Source organism: Chenopodium album, chromosome 21, assembly GCF_948465745.1.
Source record: "Chenopodium album chromosome 21, dcCheAlbu1.1, whole genome shotgun sequence".
Classification (NCBI taxonomy): domain Eukaryota; kingdom Viridiplantae; phylum Streptophyta; class Magnoliopsida; order Caryophyllales; family Amaranthaceae; genus Chenopodium; species Chenopodium album.
The window spans coordinates 28,389,386-28,409,513 of NC_137854.1; the positions used below are offsets into that span (position 1 = coordinate 28,389,386).

The following is a 20,128-nucleotide window of genomic DNA, read 5'->3' on the forward strand; positions in this document are numbered from 1 at the left end:
GGCCGAGCTGATGCTGTTTTTTCTGTCCAAATTATCGGGCCGGGTCGGTTCGGGCCAGACATCGGGCTACAACGCTGCTGCCCAAACTCGTCCCAATCGGGCTGACCGGGCCATTCGGGCCAGCTTATTTAAAGTCTAGATTTAAATTTTTTTATTAATTTCAAGTCAACATTAGTAATTTAAAGTATATTAACAATTTAACATTAGTATTTGGCTTTGGTTTCATAACTTCATTCTTGTCAGAAGTTTCTCCAATCTCCGATCCATATCACTCCAAACCGATGATCGACTATCACGTACACTAATATTTCCCTCTTCATTTCATCTTCTACTCTAATTTTAAAAAAAAAAACATGCAATTTTGTAAATTCGATATTTACCTGATAGAGATTGTAATACCCCATATTTTTACGTATTATATCAATTATTCGTTTATAAAATATATATATCTTGGGTCAACTTATTTTTAATTGTGGAATTTAAATAAATTGAGTTTTAAATTTGATTTATACTCACTTTACCAAATTACAAATTATATTTACAACAAGCCCAATCATTCTTTTATTTATTTGGGCCAATTATTTCTCCCTCCTATTATCTTTTATGAGGCCCAAATATCTCAAATCTACCCTACTCTATAAAATACTTCTTCAATCCCCAAAATTTCCCACACAAAAAGTCAAATGGTCAAGGTAAACAATTTCCCCTTTTCTTTTTCTTTATTTTTCCTTTCTTTTCCTTTTCTTTTATTTTTTTTTCTTCTTTCTTTCTTTTCTTATTTTTTTTCCTTGCTTTTCTTTCCCTGGGAGTTTTCATGCGTGAGAACTCACGCTTAGCAACTCAACGTTGCTGCCTCACCGGACCCCACCGCCGCCACTGATGCCGGCCACCTCCGGCCACCGGCGTTCCCACCGCCCAGCCACCGCGGCTAACCCACGCGGTTCTTCCTCCCTTCTCTCTCCTCTTTTATCTTGTTTTATTTTATACAATTTATATACTTTGGGTTTTGAATTTTGATTTATAGATTATATTAGTATATGGTATGATTGTGTTTTGACAAATAAAGAGCATAAATTTTAGATTATAAAGTGTTAAATTTTCAGATTTTATAAAGTATTAAAAGTTAGGGTTTTTAATTATTAAAGTGTTGATTTTTAGGGTTCTTATATAATTTGATTTGGGGCTTTTGTTTACCTAATGATTTTATTGATTTATTGGGCATAATAGTATGTTTGAACAAAGTTTCAAAGGGAGTTTTGATGAAGTTATATTGCTGGAATTTTAATTAGAGTAGTGGAATTGTGGTTTTATGAAAAGGGTTTAATTACCTATTAAAGAGGTGTTTAATTAAAGGTTTATTATAATTTTCAGTTTATTTAAAGTAGTTTTAAGAGAATTTAAGTTGCTGGAAATTGTGTATACAAGGGTAATTAATTTAGTATTATTGTCCCTTTATGTAGGAGACTTGATTCGGGAATTGTTGTAGTGTTTTCGGCCACTTTAAGGGCTTTATTGAGGTACGTTCGCGTACTTAGCATAATTATGTTGATGTAGTAGCATGCTAAATGTGTTTGATTGATTACAAGTAATATCATGCTAGGTTTGGAATGAAAATTATGATTTGGATGTTATTGGTGATTGGATTATGAAGCATGATTTATTTGTGATGGATTATTGAATGGAAAATAATAGTTTGGAATATTATTTATGAACCACATATTTATTTATGGCATGATAAAGAGCATGTTTAATTAAACTAATTGTTTAATTTGGATTGGAATATTGAAAAGGAATTTTATTAGGGTTCATATAATTTTTATTGATGCTTTAAGCATGAGGAAGGAGCTACATAAGTGTCTATGTACACAAGGAATAAATTGTATGTTGGTGCCTTTGTGCACTTAAGGTGTTTTTAACACCGAGGGATAGGATTTTTGGCGCTTTATGCGTTTAAGGTGTCTTTGACACTGAGGTAGAATTAAAAAGGGTTCAACATTAAATATTATGTGGTCACTAAATATTCAAGAATTAAATTGGTATGTTTGATTGATTGAATTATTATTGATGATTGAATTGTTATGCTTTAAGGGTCATCACCAAGTCTAATAATATGTAACTAACGTAAAGTGAAAGAGATTACGCACCAAAACTCTTGGAACGTATATACCTTGAGTATGAACAATGTGGGGAGTTATGGGGTTTTATATTTAACCATAACTTCTAATGGAGTACAGGACGCTGTATATTCCTTTTTATTATTATTATGCGCTGGAATTCCGCCACCAATGTGTGGCATAGGTGTTGCTGGCACGGTTAGCTCTCGTGTCAGTTAACCTCAATTTATTGAGGGAGGTTTAGGAGGAAACCCGTTCTATGCGTAATCAACGCTAAATGAATTATTTAGTGACTAGTTAAAGTGTCTCGTTGATTGTTGTGTGCTTGTAAACAGGTGCATTGAGGTAAGTGTGTGTTGATAGGTAAAAGCATGTTAGTGTGTTTATTTACGCTTATGTACTCAGCTTTGCTGATTGTGTGTGTTGTGTGTTTGGTCATGTCTTTATCTTGGCCCTATGATGACCCATTTTTAATGGAGAGTAGTGGGGACAAGTGGAGATAATCTTTTCAGGTGTTGAAGCATATTCATGACGGGGCATGAGTGAAGAGCGAATCATGCTAGTTTCTATTAGTTGAGATGTGGTTTATTGCTTTCAAATATTATATTATGTTATGCTTATGAGACTAACGCAAAGTTTTTCGTAATTTAATTGGTTTTGATAAGGGTCTTCAATGGTTCCAAGCTGTAGGTTGATTTTATTTGACTTCGTTTGACTTTGGTTTTAACTTTACTTTCGTTTGGTTGACTTTTAAGTTGACTCGTTTTGAATGATTTTGATTTAAGTCTTCCGCTGTGTGTCTTTGATAATTGCCTTAGCCGTTCTCACGGTGGCGGTAATGTCTTAGATATTCCTAAATCGTATTTTAAAGAGTAAAATAGGTATTTTTTTTAAAGGAAGGAATTTCTAGGGTGTTACAAAGATTCACAATAGCTATAATTATTTAATTTGATAAATTTTTTACGTTTTTTCCTTCAAAAATTTTGCATAGGAGGAAAGGAAAATAAAAAATAAAAAATATATAAAAAAAAAGAGTAAGAAGAGGGAGAGTGAGTGAGTGACAGCTGGGAACTTGGGAAGTGAGAAGGAAAGGAGATGATAAAGGCAGGGTTTTGCACTTTTACTTTGTTAGACTTACTGACTTTTTTTTTTTGACAAGAACCTTTTTGTTGTGTTTTTTTTAACATCAAAGCATGATGTACAAGACTACAAGTGTACAACTGTAGTCAGGGGTAGGTAAAGGACACGAGGCATTTTCAGGCCAGGTCAGACCAGCCCGCGGGCTAGCGCTGATGACCAGACCCGTCCAGATTTTTTCGGGCCTCTATCTCCTTGCCCAAACCCGTATTTCGGGCCTAAAATTTTTGCCCAAACCCGGGTAAATTCCGGGTCGGGCCGACATGTAACACCCCAATAATTCTCTCTTTAAACCTGTGAGGACCCTGAACAATATTCAAGAGAATTACAAGCGTGCTACCGCCACGTGTTCAAACGTTAAGGCTTTATCATAAAATAGCAGCGGAAAAACTAAATCAGTTATAAATAAGTTTCAAAACCAACGAATGAAACCAAATTAAGTCATACAACTTGGAACCATTAAGGCCCTTATTCAAAACCCAATAAAAGTAGTAAGTGATTAAATTCAGTGTTCAAATAAATTCAAACCCAAAAGAAATAGTGTTGAATAAAATCGAATTAAAATAAATTCAAACTTGCAAAAGAAATAAAATGCAAACAACCAACTCTCTACTCAAGATCCCACAACCCTGATGAATGCTGCATGTGTAAGAACCTGTGGTAATTCTGCTCCCCAATATTACAAGTGTAAAAATTGGATCGTCACAGGGTCATTGAAAGGCGAAGGCCATGACCAAAGAAAGACACACAAAGCACGCAATCAGCAAAGCTGAGTACATATATACAAGCTACAAAATAAATTAAGAAATCCATAACATGCTACTAATAATCAATCATCATGCATCATTAAATTATAGACTCAACAAACGACTCAACTATTTATATTACTAAGACTCCATTAATTAATAATAGGTAAATCATTATTTTTATTCATTGGATTACGCAATAGACAAGGTTGTCCAACCCATGCTCCATTTGGAACATCAATAAAAGAAAAACCCCATGCCTCCTTTCGGAAACATCAATAAACATCCAACGATCACGGGTGCGACTCCGTGACCGTAGTTAGTATGAGATCTCACCTAACTCCTAGTTTTGAAGAATATTTGAAATAAGAGACTCGTAGATCAAACGACCTCGAGAAAAGTACACGGCTAATACCCCATGTACCCCAACCCCTGATTGTCATTACTCCAGAAGTGCACCAATCCAGAGTTTTATTGCTCATCCATCTTGCACTTTACGTGATTTACAGGTTTAGACTTGGTGTTGACTCATATGCATAGCAATACAATCAATCCAATATCAATTCAATCAAGTAAAACAACTTTTCAATTTCAATTCTTGATTTATTAGTGGCAAGCAACATTTATTATTTATTCCTTTACTACCTCGGTGTATAAACACCTTGAGTGCATAAGGCACCCCAAAACCTCAAGTTCGTCTTAGAAGACTTAAATTCTTCCTTTACTCATCCTGCTTGCATAATCATGAATGAGTAATAAATTAATCATTACACCAATCATATATCTTTGCCTCTAAGCGCACCTTGCATAATTAGAGCACAAATAATACTTGCAATATAAAATAGTGCACGTCATACGAAATTCACAATGTATAACCAAACAATTTAACTCAATCATGCCTATACATGATACTAAGTTCTCGATCCGTCGTCCTTAAACATGCACCTAAAAGAAAGGTTTCGTAACTTGTACGTACCTTGAGTAAACAAATTGGTATGCCACTTTACTAACTAGAAATCACCTTCAATAAACTCCTCTCCTAAGCCAAATAATAACATCTCAATCAATACCCAATCAATCAAATTTACAGCAATACTAACTTACTTTAAAACATTCAAAATCCAAATCAAACACCAATTTAAAACCTTCCATCCCTTTAGTTAAAATTAAAGGCTTATATATAGTTCTTTAAATTTTTCTTCATAAAAACCTTAAAATACACTCTTATACATGAAATTACAGCAAGTTCAAAGTCTAATAAAAATCTGAAAATTATATAAAAACCCCAAAAAATCTCCCTTTTTAATGGGTGATTAAACCCTCTTTATAAAATATCAAAAGTAGTACTTAGAAACTATTTACAACACTTAAAACTTCAATAAAAACATATATTTATGCTTAATTAACTTTAAACATAATTAATTTTATTAATCAAACTCAAGGATAATATTTTAAGTATAAAAAAACTTCGTTAAAATCAAAAACTGCCCGAAAATCATATTTAGAGGCTGAATTTGGCCAAGAGAGGGTGGTGCTCAATACCATAGGTAGTGAGTCTCTCTTAAAACGTTGTTTCCACATAAAAAACACTACTTTTTTTTTATCAAAATCGGATGAGTTTAGAATCTGATCGGGATTAAAACGGGATTAATATTAACGAACGAAAATCTAAAAATTAAAACACGAATCTATGTGTTCAAAATAATATGGAATTAAGTTAAACTAATCGGTAGTTATAATCACCAAAATTTCAAAACATCATTACTATAAAAGGCCTAAATCAATTGTTCATAAAAACCCTAAAATCATGATTTTCAATAAATTGAAACCCTAGGTTTATAATTCATAAAATATAAAATTTATAACATAAATATAATCTGAAATTTATAATCTTTATACCATTAAAATATAATTTGATACTAAAAATATAATCTTTATACTAAAATCAAAACCCAAAACAATTAAATTAACATTAAGCAAAATAATGAATTAAAGGAGGATGAAAATAAGACTAACCTTTTTGTGTGGGAAATTTTTGGAGATTCATGGGGTATTTATAGGAGAGAATTATTGTAGGGTAAAAAGAAAGATTGAGCCTCATAAAAATAATGGGTCGATTAAGTAAACAAATGGGTTAGGGTTGTGTGATTGGACATAAATTGTAGAATAAAGGTGCATAAAATAATTTATTCAAATAATTTTCGACCCAGATTAATAATTTAAAACTTTTGAAATTAAATCATGAAAAATAACAAATAAATATTATAAATAAAATAAATTTTCATTTATAAAATATTTAAAAATACGGGGGATTACACGACAGGCCGGGCAATACTTGATCAGGTCTACCTAGGGCTAGCAATCCCTAACCCGACTTGAAATTACTGAGAGAAACCCGTAACTGACCTGATCTGAACCCGAATAACCCGAATTCGACCTGATTTGACCAAAACTTCATATTTCGTAATAATATTAAGTTTTACACTATTTTTTATTATTTCTAAGCATAACCCGAAAACTGACCCGAATCCGACCTACTGACCCGAATTACCACCCCTATGTTTACCACTTTTTTTTTTTTTGCCTTCATTAATGTTTGATTGTCTTTTGTTTATTTATTTAACTACTTCGAACTATTTAGAAAAGTGTGCGGACATTTATGCCCTTAAATTATTTTCCCTTAATTTTTTTTTTTTTTTTTTTTTTTTTTGGAAAGAATCCATGATAATCTTGGACTTTATTAATGTAATCTATTAATCTATTATGCATTCGAAACCAAAAAAACTCAACAAAAATGTCCAAACCTCTTAAAAACCCCAACCACCAAGAACACAACATCAACAATAACAATCCTACAAATTCCACCCCCAAAACCCCATCAATCTACTACGACATACACATACCATTACAAGAATCCTCCTCAACCTTCAACCTTGAAACCGCAGTTTGCAGCCATGGCCTCTTCCTCATGGCACCCAACCATTGGGACCCACTTACTAAATCCCTCTTCCGACCCCTCCATCTTTCTCTCTCCTCCTCCTCCGCCGTCGCTGCCTCCGTCCTCGTCCGCATATCCTCCGGGCAGTGCCGTGACACAGTCCTCGTCCGAGTCTACGGCGTGCCGTGTCTCTCTCCAAAAGAGAAGGAAGCTGTTGTGTGTCAAGTGCGGAGAATGCTGAGATTGTCGGAGAAAGAAGAGAGAAAAGTTAGGGAATTCCATGAATTGCATTGTGAAGCTAAAATGATGGGTTTTGGTAGGGTTTTTAGGTCACCCACTTTGTTTGAAGATATGGTTAAGGCAATCCTCTTTTGCAATTGTCAGTATGTTTCTTTCTCCTCTCTTAATTTTTATATTTTACATTCAAATTTTTATTTTTATTTTGTAATTTTTATTTTGTTTGAAGATATGGTTAAGGCAATCCTCTTTTTTTTTTTTTTTTTTTTTTTTGTGCCTCCCTTTCTTGTCATTTCTTCTTGTTAACATTATCAATGTTACTTGTGTAGCATGGTTCTCCCCTTTTTCTTCGGTCATGGATTTGATTATATCGATTAAAAACAATGAATATGTGTGACTATCTCCTCTGGTTTCTTGTTTATAATCGAATTTTTCCATCTGATGCTTAGTGTGCCTAGAACCTTGTAGTTTGTCATCTTGTTCAAGTGATCAATTATTTGAATAGCATTACGGCTCTATGCTTATTATAGTCATCAAGTCTTCAGTGATAGATTTTTGTAAAAAATAGTTCATGCTGATTTGTGATGAATAATTATGATTGAAGTGACTTATTAATGATTGCTTAGAAACTTTAAACACACCATCCAACCTTGTATCAATACTGCCATCTTTTCAACCTCTGGTCCTCTAGCCACCCTAAAAGTTAGCTATTTTGTGTAGATTATACCAAGATATTACACTAATAAGCCACCCATTTTGTATAGGAAAGGTATTATATTATTGGTAATGCTTTGGAGATAGATGTGTCACTACTTCATGCCATCCATGGTGAAGTTTTAGATAGTTAAAATTATGTAATAGATGATTGGCAACATATGAGTTTAAGATTGAAAAGAGAATTATAGCCTGTAATATTCTCTAGTGCGCTGAGTTGTTGGCTGTAGTGTTGTTTGCCAAAAGTAGCAAGTTCTTATTCAAAGAATAAGTTTTCTAAGTGTCCTAAATTACTAGTAGTGGAAATGAGGGCAACCAATCAGGTGGCCACATGGGAAGGTTGTAAATAGGGGTGTTAATAAGCTGGCTCAGGTAGGCTCAGCTCGAGCTTGATTTTTCGTCGAGCTTGTTTTTTCAGGCTGTCTCCCCTTCTTTTCGTCCGTAGTAGTTCCCCGGAACGAGCCCCGGACGTAGGATTGGCTTGAGAAAGCAAGACAGGTCCCCTTCTCCCTTAGCTGCGAGACGTGCTTCGAAAGGTGTCAGCAGGTGCGCGGAGCCGGAGCCCGGCTCGGGAACTCGTTTAAGAATAAGAACAAGGAATGGCTCGACGAGCTTCGAGCTTGAGACTACTATAAGCTCGACTTGGCTTGGATCTATTCGGTTCGGTTTAAAGTTCGATCAAGGCTTGTCAAGCCAAACAAAATTTAGATAAAGTAAAATTTTAATTTATTATTATTATTATTATTATTATTATTATTATTTATTTATTATTTATTATTTTTTTTTTAATCATATTAGAACTAGACTTTAGTATTTAGTCGAATCAACCAAGGCCCATATGGTGCCCATAGTCATTGTTTCTAAGACAATCAAAAAGTCTTTTATAACTCTTATATTATATTACTTGCTTCTATTTTTCAATGCGGGACTACTTTTTTTCTCTTCTTTTTTTTTTGGTTCTTTTATAAAAATCATCAACGAAAGCTCCAACACTTAGCGAGAACACAAAAGTCGAGAACACTAAAGTTTTGTTGATTAATTTTTGTCCCTAAGCCTTAAAAATGAAGAAAAGTTTATGCTAATAGTTAATTTATTACAAAAAATAATATTTTACAAAGAAAAAAAAAACTTGAGCTTGCTCATGAGCTTTTGAGTCGAACCAAGGATAGCGCAAGCTTGGCTCGTTAAGATCTCGAGCCGGACCCGAGCTACTCGAGTCGAGCTTATACCGAGCTTTGATCGAATCGAATCTTGACTCTTGAGCCGAGTAGGCTTAGGTCGTTAACACCCCTAGTTGTAGACTTGTAGTATTCCGATTCATTGCACCCATCTAATCGTGCTTAGATGCTTCTAATTATGAGCAAGGTTAACAGGTTTGTCCAAATTTCAATGTATGCAGATGTGAGTGATTATCATTTTTAAGGTTTATTCCCTAGGCAGTGAACCAAATCATTATTAATTGCAAGTTCAAATAGGAGTTGGGCCAATAATCGGAGATATATGGTCCATTTTCTTGCTAAATGTCTGTAGAGTTACTCCGTCTGTGGCTCAAAATTTTATTTACTTTCCATTTTAAGGTGTTTTAGATAGGTTGACTCACTGTTTTGTGATTCCATATTTGGTAAATTATGGAGTATTTTTATTAACTATTACAAAAATGGCAAGGGAATTTCATACATTTGTTTGGAATTCAGGCAAAGTTATAGCATAGTGTATTTTGTGAAAGATGATCGACTATATGAAAATGCATTCAACTAAAGTGGACTATCAAATGGGATAAAGTGAGTATTATCATTCAATTTACAACTGAGTGAACTGACTTTTTGCTCTTAGTGGCTAACTCGTTTTTTAATATGATCTAGCAGAACTGACCAGCCCATCTATGAGTCTATGACCACTTATTTCCTATAAATGATTCAGTTTTTTTATTTATTTATTATTATTATTTTTTTTTTTTAATTGATACTCCATTTTTGCTAGGCATCGACTGTTTCTTCTATTGAGCTGTTATCACATAGCCCCTGTGTTTTGTAGAGCTACTGAAAACTGCATCTCAGTTATGCTACTACCATGAAATGAAGTACAGTAGCATATTGAGATTTCCCAATAAATACTCCATGCTGATACAGAATGTGATCGACACCTTATCATAGAATTATCTACATTCTGTATTTCTGTTCTCTTGAAATCAAATATCAGTGTGACAGATGTCTAGTTGTATATCTTGTTTTTATTGAGAGTTATTTACATTTTACATTAAGCTTCCCTACTCCTTGTAGGTGGCCTAGAACCCTAAGCATGGCTAAAGCTCTTTGCGATCTTCAGCTGGAACTGCAGCGTTGTTCATCCACAGTATCTGTGAATTCTCTTGGTGATACAAAATCAGAAATTGCTACAAACAGGCCTGAAAGCTTTGCTCCAGGAACACCAGCAGTAAAAGAGTCAGTGAGAAAGCGCAAAATGAATGATATTGTAAGCAAGGAAAATGCAGGTGCTGTGTATGATTCCAATGATTCTGTAACTGCAAAGGTAAATGCTGCCCATACAGCAAATGGGATTCAGGTTGAGGGAAATGTGGCAACAACTCTTGGCTCATCAACTAGAGATGAAATTTCTGAGTCATCTACTCTTGGTCTTGGTCTTGGTCTTATTGAAAGTTCTGGAGTTGCTTCTGAAGAAATAGTGATGTCCATAGGAAACTTTCCTAGCCCAATAGAATTAGCTTGCTTAGATGAGAAGTATCTAGCACAGCGTTGTGGTCTCGGGTACAGAGCTGGTCGTGTATCAAAACTTGCACAGGGTGTTATTGAGGGAAGGATCCAACTTGACCAACTTGAAGAGCTCTGCGAGGAGGCTAGCTTGACCAACTACAGTAAAGTGGATGAGAAGCTGAAAGAGATTGAGGGTTATGGTCCATTCACACGTGCGAATGTGCTGATGTGCTTAGGGTTTTATAATGTTGTACCAAGTGATTCTGAAACTATTAGGCATCTGAAACAGGCACAGCTCCTTTAGCTTCTACTCACCTACTCCTGCTGTTGATTTACAGGTATCTATTAATCTCAACTTTTTCCTTACTGCAGGTTCATGGGAAAACCACCACTGTCCAGAACATTCAAAAAGTTGTTGAAGAGATGTATAGAAGATACGAGCCATATCAATTCTTGGCATACTGGTACTCATTCTTTTTCCCAATCGAGGGATTATAGTTTTCTTATTCCCAAGCGGGTGTTCAAAGACACTGATTGGAATTGTTTCTTTCGTGTGCTGCTGTTATCAGGTGGGAAATTTGGAATTTCTATGAGCGACGCTTTGGTAAATTCAGTGAAATGCCATCTTCTGATTACAAGCTTATAACAGCAAGTAACATGAAGATTAAGAAAACAAAGCAAAGAGCGCGTGATATCTTTTGATTAGGAATAGTTTCTGATACAGTGACTATTTTAGGATAAGAAAATTCTAACCTGTAAAATTCTAACCTGTAAAATTCTAACCTGTAAAATTCTGACCTGTAAAATTTATCTATGTTTTTTACTCTCACAACAATAAGCCATTTTTGGGTTCCTCGCAAGTTTTATCTGTATAAAGTAATGTACTGTTGGTCTAATAAGGTCTATTGCCCCAATTAGGCCCGAATTATGGTTTAATCTTCCTGATTGATATAACTGTTCACTTGATGTGCAATCCTAGAATAGAACAAGTTGCTTAGAGGTTGCAATTAAGTCATTTGGATTAGATTTTAGTTGAGTCATGTTCAATTTGGTTTTGGATAGATTATATCTGATTTTTTTTTTTTTTTTTTTTTGACAACGGGCAGAAAAGGAGGCTAACTCCCAATAGACTTGAGATTACAAGATAAACAAGAGAGTTTAGCTCTCTTACTAAACTGACACAAGAACTATATCGGGGAGAGGGGATACAACTTTCATAACTTGTTGAACGATATAAATACGGAAGATGACTATGCTTCCTTGACTTGGCAAAGAACACGTAAGTAAATGGTAAGGTGATCATTGAGCGGGCTAGGCCAAAGCCATAAAAAAAACAAGCCCACTTCTCAAGTTGGGCTGGGTCCGAGCAAGCTTCGGGTCGGAATTTTTGTGCCTAAACCCGCCCAAAATAGGCCGTGTGGGCTTTTTAGGCCATTTTCGGGTCGGGTTTAAAAAATTAACTAAATATGTGTAAAAACGCATTCCCAAACCCGCCTAGAAAAATAAATTTTCGGGCAAAACCCGCCCAAAATCGAGTCGGGTCGAGCCTATGGACCGGGCTAAGTTTGAGCACCTCTAGTAAATGGTGTAGGATAAGATTGCTCTTGGTTGGGTTTAAGAGCCATAAGGTCATCTTCATTAGAGCCTACGGATTCCACTTTAGCAACGTCAGTGGTAAGAGAGCCTCTCGTAGGAACTTCACTCCCCTCCTCTATACTTGAACCTTCATCGCAATTGTCAGCTAGACATGGAGAAATAGGCTCGTCTTTCTTCTCGATAGCAGTAGTGCTAGGCCCCACCAATATGATTCGTTGATCGCTTCAGAATCAGGAGATATCTTGACCTTTTACTTTCGGGTCTTTTTGTCGCATCTCCTCCCAACTAGACTCGTCTTCCTAGTAGGCATGGACAAGGTTTTTGGACCTTTGGGGCCCTTTGTCTTGTAAATTTCAAAAATACCTAACTTGTATAGTCATGTTCTTCATTCGTACAGTCATCCGCCATGATACAGTACAACGTACTGTTGGAAAAACTCAAAGTCTTCCCTTGCGAGAGTTTCGAGAAAGACAAATCAGAGATCTTTAGGGACTGACTTTTATGCATTCTATTGGAGAAAACATGGGTTTTCCCCTATCCCTTGTCCTTAGCATGTCTTAATTGCTGATTGACAAGAGTGTTGCTTGATCCTTCATCCTTAGTTTCCAAACAAGCATAAGCATTTTCAGTGGGAATAGTGCTTTCAACTACCATATCACTAGCAACATCAGTGACATGCGAGCTTGTAACACCACTATGCTCGTAAGTGCAAGATGGTCATTTACACACTAGGCTAGCTGACGACTAATTGATATTCCCCTTTTTATTGTACTTGGATTGAGTCAAAATGGACTCCTTCGTATTCCTCGATCTGCCATTGAGCTTGCTAGACTTGAAAATTAGGCCTTTTACTTTCTCCATCTCACGAAGAATGTCCTTGTTTTTAGGCACAACCCTAACTGCCTTGCCAAGATCCTCAACGACCTCTTCTAGTTGGTACATCCTGATTTCAACTAAGGCTCTTCTATAAAGAGCTTTGACATTGCTACTATCAAGCATGATTGCTCCTTAGTTTGAACAAAATCACAGACCTTTAGAGCACAAGCTGTAAAATTTAATTTTAGAGTAATAGTAATATTCCATAGTATAACATTATCATATCCATTTCTTAGTAACCAAAACATAGAAATTTTAGCCCTCTATCATACTTTGTCCCAGCATCAATAAAGTCATCTTCCTTAAAGCATAAATTACTCTCCTGCTACAAGACCTTGGCTTGATTATAGATATTCCGGTGGCAATTATGTTGGAACATTTATAGATAAATGTGCTTATGAGTTCATATATGAAGTTTATATTATGCTAGGTGTTGAGGAGGATTAGTATAATGATTATACTTAGAGGTATAACAAAGCAAGATGTATAAAAGTGACAAAACAAGGCAAAATTGACATATTTGTGCTTCACCCTGGCTGCCAGGGCAATCTTGCCATGTAGGGCGAGCACGAGTAAAAATTGTCAATTATTCTCAATTTCATTGAGATGTTGCTCACACCCGGTAGGGCTCCTTTGCCCGGTCTGTCAGGGCGAAGGGGGTTTGTCAGTTTTTACATGTTTTACAAAAGTGGTGCTCGCGCCCGGTAGGGCTTAATTGCCCGGTCTGACCGGGCGGAGTTCAAAACTGACGGTTTTTGCCAGTTTTGAGCGTATTGCTTTGTGAACGGACATATCCGTTGGATGTTAACTACTATTCATATAAACTCTATAAATAGGGGTTTGTATGACATATATGTAGGGAAAAAGGATGAGAAAAGAGATTATCATTTAACTTGCTTCTTTTGAGAGAATTTATCTATAGTAATTTCTCTTAATTGGTTTTACAAACACTTATTCACAAACTTCTTGTAGATTGATTTTGATAAACAACCAAAATCAATTGTCTCTTCTTTGTATCCCAATAGTTATATCGTGTTAGCCCCGTTGTTTCGTAGAGGGTCGATAATAAACTATTAGGAAAGCGGCTATGATACGTGCCTAGAAGAAATATCTGGTCCCTCTTATTCGTTCCTCCAAATTTTGTTCCAACAAATTATTAGTAGCAAAGGTAGCAATTTTCATCATAATCATCATTTAAATTTATAAGCACAAGGCATTAAGAAGGAGGGATAATCTAAGAGTATAAAAAATACCGAAACCCTTGCTTAATAAAAAAAAAACTAGAAAAAGCAGGAAAACATCAAACTAAAAAAAAAACAAGATTGTAGTGGTCGAACTACTACCACCCCTATTGTTACTGGTTTTAAAAGATTGATAACCTCGCTAACGTAACCCAAAAAAATAGTAAAGAAGTTATTCTCAAAGAAGTTAAACAATTTAGATTGCTAAAGAAACGAACAAATGAACATATGACACAAAATGCAAATGTTTTCCGTCGAGAGATGAAGTCAAGGCTACAATTGTACTGTACAAGTCAAGGCTATAATTGAAAGAACATTTGATCTTTTATACGTTCTAAAAGCCTAACCTATCGCTTGGCTACTACCCCAAGGGAAAACTAAGAAAGCTAAACTAAGCAGAAAGCTTAAAGAAAATGAAATGCTTTTGTTGATTAATTTGCTTATGTATCTTCCTTGGATGTTTCCTTATGTTTCCTTCTATTTATAGGCAAATATAGAACATTTCATCCCACTAACTCCAATAACCGCTAGATTGTTACAATTCTTGGCGCCAGTTCCTATTGAACTTAAATGCTCTTAACTGCTTGAACCGGTCTAGTATCATATCTTGATATTTATCTACCTTTTTTTTTTTTTTTTTTATCTTTGGGCCATGTCATTCTCAAAGAATAATTCTTTTATAAAGTCAGCTTGTCTTGGTCAAATGTCAAAGTCAACATTAGTTAAGAAATTTTAATTTTGAGTGTAACAAGGGACTACCCTCCTTATCAGAGTCCAAAATCACAACATGATTAAGGTCCAAATTCGCAAGACTACCATCCCCATTATCCTAACATCACATGTACATGAATGAAATATAAGAACATTATCACTTAAGTTTCCATTTAATTATTAAGGCATTTATGTACTATTAATAACTCATCAAAAATGCTAATTCATTCATGCTTCCTATAAAAGTTCAAGTAAGGCTATTAAACAATTTTATTGTAGGGGGTTCAACTTTACATGAAAAAGACAAAAGAATTCTCATCAAATCAGAAATTATAAGAGCATTGAGTGTATATTAAATACCATATCAATTTAGAAAGTAATAAAGTTCAGCTCACACCATTTTTTTTAGTTTGTATAATTAATGAACATGATAAGATCTAGCACTCAACAAGTCTGGTACCTATACACACTCATATTTTGTTTCACGACTTTAGGCCCTATATGCAAACAAAACACAAACAACACACCAAGGGATTCAAAAGTAAACCTAGTAATTGTGCAAGTTAAGCAAACTTCAAAAATGCTTTATCAAATGCTATGTACAAAAAACACCAAAATTGTTATAAACCGAGTGATTTGTATCAAATAATCAACCCTTCACACTAGCAATAATTGAAATATTACCTCCGTTAATTATTATTATCTGCAACTTTGGAGGTATTATTTATGAGATATAAAATATTCCAAAGTTGCATATAACAAGCAATTAACGGAGGTAGTAACTAGTTTTTGGGCCTGGGCGATGCCTCGAGATATTAGATGTATTATAGTTATTGTGACTGATATTAAAGATACATATTAAGACATGTGTTACAATACGAAGTAGTAAGTTTTTTTTGGATATTAAAGACACTGCACATATGAAGACATAGTTCAATGGTGACCCTTAGAGTTGTCCCATTGGTGATTATATTCTTGCTTCAAAGTTTTTTTAATCCAAAAATGTATCCCAATGGTGAAAATTCACCAAAAACATCACAAACTTCTGAGAAAATAATCTCAGCATGAGGAAGTTTGTGGAAAACTTCATGCGGGCCCCACAAGGAAAAAGTTAGACAAGTGTCAACTTTATTCCTTTTTGTTTTGTTTTTTTAAAAAAAAAAGCTTTAAATATAGCCACCCAAGTAGTGACATGTGGCAAGGTCTTTAAATCAACCAATCACATTTTTTGGGCAGAATTTCTTACCGTTATTTGTTTGTAACGGCTATTTTTTAAATTTTCAGTTAACAGAAAAATAAAATAATTAAACCAACTATTTTGCTCTATAAAATGACACCCATTTTGATATATTTTAATTCACCTCAAAAAATCATATTTTTCTCTCTAAATCCATCTAAAATTAGCAAGTGTTTAGTGGTTTTGTTTGCTAAAATGGATCCTAATAATACCAATTTTTCACAATATTTAAATGATTTTGATCCTTCTCTTGTCAATCATCCACAAATTTCTCAACTTCTTGAGAGATTTGGAGGAAATATATCTATTTTTCCTACACAACAACCACCTCCTTCCTCTCAAAATTATGAGCAATCTCCACAAGTTTATCAAGGAAGCAACAGTCAAGTGAGTGAAGATGAAGAGGACATTGTTCCGGATACACCTCAATCCCCTCCGGAACCCATATTGTCGCATCAACTCCATGTAAGGCCAAATCAGCCACTTCCAATTGCAACTAACAATCGTGATTGGTCTATAAGAGAAGATGAAGCTTTAATTGCGGCCTACTTTCAGCATTGCACGGATTCGATTATTGGTAAAGATATTAAATTTACCGATCTTTGGAGAAGTATTCATGAGTCGTATGCTGCGGCCCAAAGGGCTCGACCATTTGAGTTACCGGAGAGAAATATGAACATGTTGGAGAGTCATTGGAAACGGATGGCTGGAGACCTACTCACTTGGGCTAGTGCATTAGATGAAGCTTCTGGATTATCCAAAAGTGGATATAACGATGAAGATATCATCAAAAACGCTCATGAATTTTTTCGAAGGTCATGCAAAAAAGGGCCTAGGAACTTCAAGTTTCAATGCTTGGGAAATGGTGAACAAATATCCAAAGTGGAGAAAGTTCACAAGGTGGGCTATGGATAAGGAAGAACGAAAGAAAGTTGATGCTGAGCATAAAGCGGAAACTGAGCTTCAAAATAGCAGTGATTGTGGTAAGAGAAGCAGAGGAGATGAAAGTAGTAGCTACAAATCTGCAGGTATAACACGCCCTGATGGTGTAAAGAAAGCAAAGGCAAAAAGAAAGGGCAAAGGGATCGCAACAGAAGAAACTGTTATTAGTATGAGGGAACAGATCAAGGCTCACACCGATCAACGAGGTTCAGAGTTAACTGTTAAACAACAAAAATTTGAGTTTGAAAAGCAAAAGGAAATGAGGAAACAACGACAATTAGAGTTAGAGGAGAAACACATTCAGCTACAAGAAGAGAAGATGCGGTATGATAAGCTGAAGCATAAATTTGACATGTTACAAATGTTCTTGTCTAAGACATCGCTCACCCCAAAGGAAGAGATGATTAAACAAAAACAACTAGATGAACTTTTTGATGAGTAATTAAGTGTGATAACTCTACATTTAGTCTTTGTGTTTTAATTGTTTGTTGTCATTTTCAAATTAGGTCTTTAATTTAAGGGTTATGTAATGTCAAGTGTTTAGTCAAGTTTTAATTTTCAAATTATTTAATGTGAAGTATTTATTTAATGTATACATTGGCCCAACGTACTAGTTTCTTGTATCAGTGAAATATCATAGTCACCTTATCACAGTCAATACGTGTCATTGAATTGTCAAGTCACTAAATGACAATTAATTGACTGTCATGGCATGGGGTTGTCCATTCATATATGACAATTAAGTGCTATTGAATTGTCAATCACAGTGATTACTGTAAAGGCATTGTCGAGTCATATATCTAGCACATGATTGTATAACCTTGAATGTGTTTGTTGCTTATTTTGGTTCTATATAAAGACTATATGCTTCAGTTATTATCATGCATAACCCTAACCTCCACAAAAATTAATTAAAATAGAAAGAATGTTGTTTGGAAATAGCTCAACAAGCTCAAGTTCTTCTTCAAATGACCAAAATGAAGATTTAAACTCACTTATTGACGACTTTGTCGTTAATCACTTACCAACTATATTGTCACCACCTCCACCACCTCAAACACAACTTGATACTGAAGAAGATAATGTTGTTGTTCGTATGGATAGGAAACGAGAAGAAGGACATAACCAATTAGTCAATGACTACTTCGCAGACCCTCCAATTTACAATGGAAATAAGTTTCGGCGCAGGTTTAGAATGAAGAGACCTCTGTTTTGCAAGATTGTGAATACGGTGATGGAAAATGATCAATTTTTCGTCAGAAGACGAGATGCTGCGGGGCGATTAGGGTTATCTGGACTCCAAAAGTGCACTGCAACAATGAGAATGTTGGCGTATGGGGTTGCTCCAGATGCAGTTGATGAGTACCTAAGAATGGGTGAAACAACTGCACGGAAATGTCTTGCAAAGTTCTGTGAGGGTGTTATAAAACAATATGAAGCTGAGTATTTACGAAGCCCGACTGATGAAAACCTACGAAAGATCTTGTATAGAAATGAACACCGTGGATTTGCAGGCATGATTGGGAGTATTGATTGCATGCATTGGGAGTGGAAAAATTGCCCTAATGCATGGAAAGGTCAATACTGCGGACGAAACAAAAACGCAACCCTCATTTTGGAAGCAGTTGCAGATGAAGATCTATGGATTTGGCATTCCTTTTTCGGTATTCCAAGTTCGTGTAATGATTTTAATGTTCTATATCGTTCCCCTGTTTTTAATGATGTTTTGCAAGGCCGGGCACCTCCTGTTAAGTTTACCGTGAATGGCCATGAGTACAACTTGGCGTACTACATAACTGATGGTATTTATCCTAATTGGGATACTTTCGTCCAAGGATTTACCCATCCTCAAACTCCTAAGCAAAAACTTTTTGCTGATCGGCAAGCTGGTGCGCGAAAGGATGTTGAACGTGCATTTGGAATTTTGCAAGCAAGGTTTGCGATTATACGACAACCAGCACTCGCTTACGATGAAGATATATTAGCTGACATTATGAAGACTTGTATAATAATTCATAATATGATAGTCGAGGATCAGCGAGATACATATAAAAACGCATTTGTAATAAGAAGATACTACGAAAAAGATGTAGCTTCTAAAAATCCATGTCGTAGACACCAAGCTAGTACAAGTGCCACTGTCAATGATGATGAACCCTTCCAGTTCCAGACCGGACGTCCGATCAACATTAACAACTACTTAGAGAAAAGGGACGCTCTACGTGATAGACGAACTCATCAGTCTCTTACAAATGATTTGATAGAGCACATTTGGCAAAAGTTTGGCAACAATAATCCTTGAAATCTTTTAGCATTTCTGTGATTGTACCAATGTTCTTCTCTGATGTACCGTTGTATTGGTTTAACATTATGTGTGTAATTTTAATTTCATTATGTGTTCATTTCATAATTTATTTGCAAATTATTCGGTGTTAAAATATTTGAAAAAATTGTAAAACACCTATTAAAAGTAAAAAAATTAAATCTTGTCATTAGAAATAAATAACTAACTCGTTATTGTATAATTATCACTTAATTACATAATAATAAAAATAACCACAATTTAGTTATTGACATTTTCATGTACAAAAAAATTACTTTACTAAAAGTTAAAAATAAAATAAGAGAGAGAAATGTGGTGGGGTAGGGGGAAAAGTAAGAGAGAGATTGGTGAGAAAATTTTTGATTTATTCATTAGTGGGATAAAAAAAATTCCCTCATAAAAAATCTGATGTGGAGGAGAGGGAAAGGTAGAGAGAGAGTGGTGAGGAAATTTTTTTTTTCTTCACCATTGTGTGTGCTCTTATAAAAATCATGTTTCTAAATTTTTTTAATTTGTGTATAATAACATGGAATAATAGTTAATAAAGAAAGTCATGAAAGTGCCACATGACATGTAATCTTGATTCGAAACGCTTTGGAAAGTGC

General features: G+C 35.0%; 1 protein-coding gene and 1 long non-coding RNA gene across 2 annotated transcripts; both read left to right on the forward strand.

The window, feature by feature from the left end:
- Positions 1–668: 668 nt before the first annotated feature.
- LOC145602824 (uncharacterized) lies at positions 669–2,904 on the forward strand. Its single transcript, XR_014104623.1, has 3 exons — positions 669–940; positions 1,461–1,517; positions 2,599–2,904. It is a non-coding gene; the product is annotated as an uncharacterized LOC145602824 (long non-coding RNA).
- Positions 2,905–6,669: 3,765 nt separating this feature from the next.
- On the forward strand, positions 6,670–11,484 carry LOC145602383 (uncharacterized). The gene is made up of 4 exons (XM_081658577.1): positions 6,670–7,318; positions 10,166–10,886; positions 10,970–11,061; positions 11,167–11,484. The coding sequence occupies exons 1-4, from the start codon at positions 6,792–6,794 to the stop codon at positions 11,297–11,299; spliced, it is 1,473 nt and encodes a 490-aa protein (XP_081514703.1). The 5' UTR covers positions 6,670–6,791; the 3' UTR covers positions 11,300–11,484.
- The last annotated feature ends 8,644 nt before the right edge of the window (positions 11,485–20,128 follow it).